The sequence below is a fragment of the Podarcis gaigeae genome, assembly GCF_964106915.1.
Source record: "Podarcis gaigeae genome assembly, chromosome: 10".
Classification (NCBI taxonomy): Eukaryota; Metazoa; Chordata; class Lepidosauria; order Squamata; family Lacertidae; genus Podarcis; species Podarcis gaigeae.
In genome coordinates, this window is record NC_139686.1 from 42,264,864 (window position 1) to 42,271,403 (window position 6,540).

The 6,540-nt window shown below is 49.4% G+C and overlaps 1 protein-coding gene across 1 annotated transcript; it reads left to right on the forward strand.

Annotated features, from left to right (window-relative positions):
* Positions 1-4,535: 4,535 nt before the first annotated feature.
* On the forward strand, positions 4,536-5,048 carry PHLDA1 (pleckstrin homology like domain family A member 1; the record flags this gene model as incomplete). The annotated part of the gene is made up of 1 exon (XM_083699673.1): positions 4,536-5,048. The coding sequence occupies one exon, from the start codon at positions 4,536-4,538 to the stop codon at positions 5,046-5,048; it is 513 nt and encodes a 170-aa protein (XP_083555799.1).
* Between the last annotated feature and the right edge of the window lie 1,492 nt (positions 5,049-6,540).

Genomic DNA, 6,540 nt, shown 5'->3' on the forward strand with positions numbered 1-6,540 from the left:
TGATTCTCAGAACCTGCAGCTTCCTTAGAAATGCTACCTCTTTTAGAGGAAGGTGGGAGGTGCCTTCTGTTAGTACTCCCTCAAGTACCAGCTGTGAACCCAATAGCTAAATAACTTTCAGCTGGTTACAGAGTGGCTGCTGGGGTGGTCTGATGCAGTGCAACAGATTGTAGGCACAAGTTCAACTGCAGTCACTGAAAAGGCTCTTAACTGAACAAATTCAGTTTTAACTCCCATGTAGCAGCATTCATCAAGGCTCTATTCCCTGTACATCTGGCCCAAGGTAAATATGTTCCAGTAACATGTTCTGTTTGTGTATTTCTGGTAGCTATGCTTTTCCACAAGGAACAAATTTGGTAAGTTTGTAGGAAAGGATAAAGACAGGCAGCCAACGCCTTTAAAATTACAGTTTGTTTTAAGTTCAGCATTTCCCAACACTAGTTTGGCAACTTCCATGCATGTTGAGTTGCTTTTAAAGGAATTCATTTTGCACAGAGTAATATGAGCAATTACATTTTGCAACATTCCTAACGGATGAAATATTTCAAGTGTGACATTTAAGAATGTTTTGTACATACCGCTCGTATTTGACCACTGACAATGAGCCCAACTTTGGGTTACCTGACAAGTGAATGGAAAGTGCAGTAAGTATCACACTTTGCATACTACTGAAGCAGGGGCTTTTACAGGGGATGCAGGTGACGCTGTGGTCTAGACCACGGAGTCTACGGCTTGCCAATCAGAAGGTTAGTGGTTCAAATCCCCGCGACGGGGTGAGCTCCCGTTGCTCGGTCCCAGCTCCTGCCAATCTGGCAGTTTGAAAGCATGTCAAAGTGCAAGTAGATAAATACCGGTAGGTACTGTTCCGGCGGGAAGGTAAACGGCGTTTCTGTGCGCTGCTCTGGTTCAACAGAAGCGACTTAGTCATGCTGGCCACATGACCCGGAAACTACGCCGGCTCCCCCGGCCAATAAAGCAAGATGAGCGCCGCAACCCCAGAGTTGTCTGCAACTGGACCTAACGGTCAGGGGGTCCCTTTACTTTTACCTTTAGAAATTGTTAGAGTTTGTTGGTGCTATGTTTAGTTTTCAGACAAGTGGCTGTATCTGCTGCAGGAAAAACAGCTAAATTATCTTCCTCTTTGAAAAGTAAATTATCTTAGCATAAGCCTTCATTGGCCAAAACAACTTGATTTGATGTCTGGGTTATATATATGTACATTGAGTACAGCAGACTTTTGGGGAGGTGGAGGGGAAACACTTTTACTTCGGCAGACTCAACAGGTCAAGTAAGAGCTATAGGTGTACCACATTTTATGTTGAGCATAAACACAAAATTTTGTTTGACACTAGAGGGCGTCTGTGTGCTACAGTATCCAAGGCCAAATTACTTAGGCTTGCTGCTTGTTTTGGTAATGCATCTGATACGAAGATGCAGACAAAGCTGATTGAACTATGGTTTTTGAAAGTGTTAATCTAGCAGAACTTAAAGGTAAAGGGACCCCTGACTGTTAGGTCCAGTCACACAAATTCAAATAATGAGGTATCCGTGTGTCTAAGCATCATTTACTTCCATTATCATGGAACCTGAACATAATCTTTAGGAATATATGCTATGCTCATGGATGCGTTGAATTTTAAAATGGTATTGAATAAGTATCCCGACCAAATGTATTCTGCTTGTATGAATGTTAAGACATTGTATATAGGACTGCCAGGGTAGCTAGAGCGGTGCTGTTTCCTTATACAGGAAGAATTCATTATATTAGACCTGCATATCATAAAGCCTTCCCCCACAGAGGAAATCTAAATAAACGTTGATAGTTTGGAGTGGCAGAATGCTAATTCAGAAGTGCATGAGGGAGTTGACACCCATTTTTGCAGCCAGATGTTGCTGCTGAACTCTGCTATAAGTAATAGAAACAAGGCTATGTAAGATAAGCAGAACAGCAAAAATGGAGGCTAACATAAGATGCCAGAGGAAAAGGGGATTTAACCATGCTTTGAGATCCGTGGACTAAAAAGAAAGATCCGTGGACTAAAAAGAGAAATGGGGGGAGTGGAAAGAAGGGGTGAGCTATGAGATGGGCAGAGAGGGAGAGGGTCAATTTGAGCGGGTTTTACAATTTTAACTAAAAAGCTTTGCTGCTTATAAACGATGTAGGCTCTCAAGTTATAAAAGGGGTCTGCAAAGGGATTTGATGCATTTGGAAACCCTGGTATATTTTTAAGAAGGCATTATGAAATAGCTTCCTTTCCTTCACTAGCAAGGATTGTGCTGTAGCTTCCTTCCACATATATTTTAGAGCTATTTTAGCGAAGGTATTTATAGACAGGCTTCAGAAAGCATGAGTTGCACTCAGGGTGTTTTGATCCAAGTCTCAGCTGCTGTGTTCACATGATTACGTAGATTTGTACACTTCCTTGACAGTTGACAGATATAACTTGGGTGCAAGCAACAATTCTGTTTATTTTTCTTCCGTATTTTTTCAGTCACAAAGTGCTGGCTTGTATCCGATTCTTTCTTTGATTTTCCTGTTGTCAGTCTATCACTTGGTACAAAGTAGAAGAATGCAGCCTTCCTCTGAAATAGATTCAGAGGAATCTTGACTACTTCCACTGTCTTTGAGTCCCTGAAAAAGATACCTCTAAAAGGCTTTCTGCAGCAACTCCTGCTAAAACAAGGGTCAGCCACCTTTTCCAGCTGTGGGCCAGTCCAACACCCCTCAGACCATGTGGTGGGCCAGACTATATTTTGGGGAAAAACCCAAAAACCCAAACGAATTCCTATGTCTCACAAATAACCCAGAGATGCATTTTAAATAAAAGGACACATTCTACTCATGTGAAAACACACATTCCTGAGAAGGCGATTGGGCCACAGGTTGCCTACCCTGTGCTAAAACAACTCAAACTCTTATTATTTGGAGCAGTGCCTATAATCCCTGGCCATTAGCCATGGTGGCTGTGGGCTGATGGGAGTTGGACTCCTCCAGCATCTAGAGGGCCATAGGTTCCCCATACCCAGTTTAGCCCACAATTAGTTGGTGTGTGTATCTTGGGTCCCCACTCGTGCCCTCAGCATCAAACCGCCTGCCTACTAAGCCCTCCCCTTCTCAATTTTTTACTTCAAATTGAGGAGTTCCGGTGCTTTGTTTTGTTAGGAGGTTGCCTGTGTTAGGAGGAGAGCCAGTGTAGTGTAGTGGTTAAGAGCGGTAGACTCGTAATCTGGTGAACCGGGTTCGCGTCTTTGCTCCTCCACCTGCAGCTGCTGGGTGACCATGGGCTAGTCACACTTCTCTGAAGTCACTCACCTCACAGAGTGTTTGTTTTGGGGGAGGAAGGGAAAGGAGAATGTTAGCCGCTTTGAGACTCCTTAGGGTAGTGAAAAAGCGGGATATCAAGTCCAAACTCCTCCTCCTGCTTCATTGTATGTATTGTTTGGGAAAGGTGTATGTTATCTGTTTTATTGTCTGAGCATCACTCATTTGTCTGTGCAAAGAGCATTTCATTGATTTTCAAATGTCGCCTAAAAGATTGGGGATCTGCAGTGTGGGCTCTCACTTGCTAGCCAATGTACGCTGTACAGCTGCCTTACAAGAAATGATAGTGTTATTTAGTGATCCTATGTGAAGGTGCATTGGGTAGTGACTATGAAACTCCTTTATATGTTCAGTCTTGAGGCTGCGTATTTCGGCGTTCGGGCCCCTAGGAGTTTTAGTCTCCACATCAGCACAAGTATCATATAAATGCCTCGGGGCGTTTTTCCACACCGTGCGTGCCGCCCTCGATCCAATATAACGATCGCACTGCGGAGGAGTTCCGCCGTTGCAGAAATAAACAAAACTGTTATGGATGATTCGTGAGGCACCCTTTTTTCTTTTTTTTTTAAAAAAAAGGAAGCCCCGCGTCGTGACACAAGCAGCTCCTCAGCAGAACTGTTGCCTTCCGTCGGGAGGAGAAGTTGGGCGGGCAGGGAGGCGTCGGGAGGGCGGCCCTCCGTCCCCCCCCCCCCCGTGAATCAGCTCCTGTGGGTGGCGCATTCTCCAGGGGGCGCCAGGACTGCAGCCTGCCTGCCTGCCGATGCCATTTAAAAAGTGCTCCAGCCCCGAGCGCGCCGGGTTCCTCGCCGCCTCGAGTTTGAGGAGCGGAAATGGCCAGCGCGGGAGAAGCGCTTTGTTCTTTGGCGGCGGCGGCGGCGCGGCGGTTCGCGTGAGGCGCTACAGGCCTCTCTGGCGGGAGGGCAGGAGACGGAGAAGCGAGCGAGGCGGGGAGGCGCGCCGGCCCTGAGGCGAAGGGTGTGCGAGCGAGAGCGCGGCGGGGCTTCCCTCCTCGGCCAGCCTCTTCTTCCGCGAGCGCCCTCGGCCCCCTTGAGGAGCCGCGTTCAAAAGCAGCGCGAGCCCAGCAGCTTCCCTCAGTGGCTGCGGGGGACGCCCGGGCGCCGTCGGAGGCGGAGAAAAGGCTCCCGGGACCCCGAAGGCTCCTCTCCTTGCCCGGGTCTTGCGGGAACTTTGTTCCGGCGGCGCCGCCGGGAGGATGCTGGAGGGCGGCTGCAAAGCCGTGAAGGAGGGCGTGCTGGAGAAGCGCAGCGACGGCTTGCTGCAGCTGTGGAAGAAGAAGCGCTGCATCCTCACCGAGGAAGGGCTCCTGCTCATCCCACCCAAGCAGCCGGAGCTGGCGGCAGCGGCGGCGGCTCCTGCTCCGCCGCCTGCTGCTCCTCTCCCCGGCCTGGAGACGTCAACGACGACGACGAGCGCGGCGCCCTCCGTGGTCGCCAAGATCAAGGAGCTGCCCTTCTCCACCATGAAGACGGTGGACTGCGTGGAGCGCAAAGGCAAGTACGTGTACTTCACGGTCGTGATGGCCGAGGGCAAAGAGATCGACTTTCGGTGCCCGCAGGAGCAGGGCTGGAACGCCGAGATCACGCTGCAGCTGGTGCAGTACAAGAACCGCCAGGCCATCCTGGCCGTCAAGTCCACGCGGCAGAAGCAGCAGCACCTCGTCCAGCAGCACGGGCCGCGCCTGCGGAGCGCCTCCAACTCCGCCTAGCCGGCCCCAGCCAGGGCAGGTAGGAGCCAGGCGGGGAGAGGGCTGCCCTCCTGCCGCCGATCGCCCCGCTCCCCTTGCAGCCCTTCCCCAGCGCCTTTCTGGAAAGAGGCTTTCCAGACCAATTCCCTAACAATCACCTCTCTCTGCCGTCTTAGTTTTGCCCGGCGAAAAGTGCCGTGTGGGGTTGCAAACTCGTGTTGCTTTCCTGAAGCGCGCGTCTGGATGGGCAGCTCGCTTCACGCGCGCGATGTTTTGCTTGGAATCATAGAGTTGGAAGGGGCCCTGAGGATCATCTAGTCCAATAAAATAATAATAATAATATATTCTTTATACCCTGCCCATCTGGCTGGGTCCCGTCCCCCCGTCCCCGCACTGCAGGAATATGCAGCTGCCCCACTCATGGGGTCGAACTTGCAACCTTGGGGGTTATCAGCACCAGTCTGTAACCGGCTGAGAGAAGTTGTGCATGAGGCTCAAGCATGAAAAACACGCGCAAATGATCTCCTGTGGTTCCTGCACGTGTGTGTGTTTCACTAGCTGTGTGTGCAAAAGAGAGAGAGAGAGAGAGTCACTAGATGGCTTTCATTCCTTTCCCTGCACAGAAATCCTCTTCTGTAATTAAGAGTAAGGCTTGAAGCGCTTGAGCGGGTCCCTCTAGCAACCCTAGAGCATGTTGTTTGTCTTGCTCGCTGGACTAATAGCCTCAGTGGACAGCTCTTCCGGCCCTTCTCAAACAGCATGCGCTTGCAGTGTGCTGTGGCATGATGGATTCTTGTGCAGCTGCTAGATCAAGGCTGGCCCAAGTGCTTTGCCACCGGAGACAGAGCAAGAAATGCCCTCCTCCGCAAGTCAAGGTGAAGAGCACCCAAAGTCAATCAGGTGAATTTGCAACCATGATTGCTGTGCTTTAGCGCACACCCAAAAAATATATTTAAAAATCCCTGCCCGTATCTGCAAATCATTCAGTTCACATTTCATGCTTCTTCCAAGCAACGGGCTGAGAACAGTTAGTGACCCTTTGCATGTAACTGTAAAAGGAATTGCGGGTGGTGGTGGTTAGAGCTAGCATCTTCCTGGTGCTGAAGCCTAGTTGTGGAAATAGCTGCCAGAGCTTCAGGTTGTTGCCTCTTGGAAGGACACTTCGCAAGAGACCCTGTTCTTTGTATTGTCGCTGTTTTAGGTAGGAAGTGTGTCTGTGACTGTAAAAGAAGAATGCTGCTCAGTTATTCAGATCACTGTCCTGTGTTGTTATAGATGGAACTCAAGCAATGCTTCTGGAAGCGAGGTGGACCCTCTCCATCGATCACAACCTTGGCAAACAAAGGGACTGCAGACACAAGGGAGAGCATCAGTTCTGCTGCTGGAGTCTTTCCACTTTTGATACTGCCCATGATTACTCCAGGGAAGTGTTTCAACTCTTGTAACTTTGACTACTGCTTATGAAGATTTGAAAGGATTATTTGGCCTGCCAGGCCTCAAAAAATATAAGATT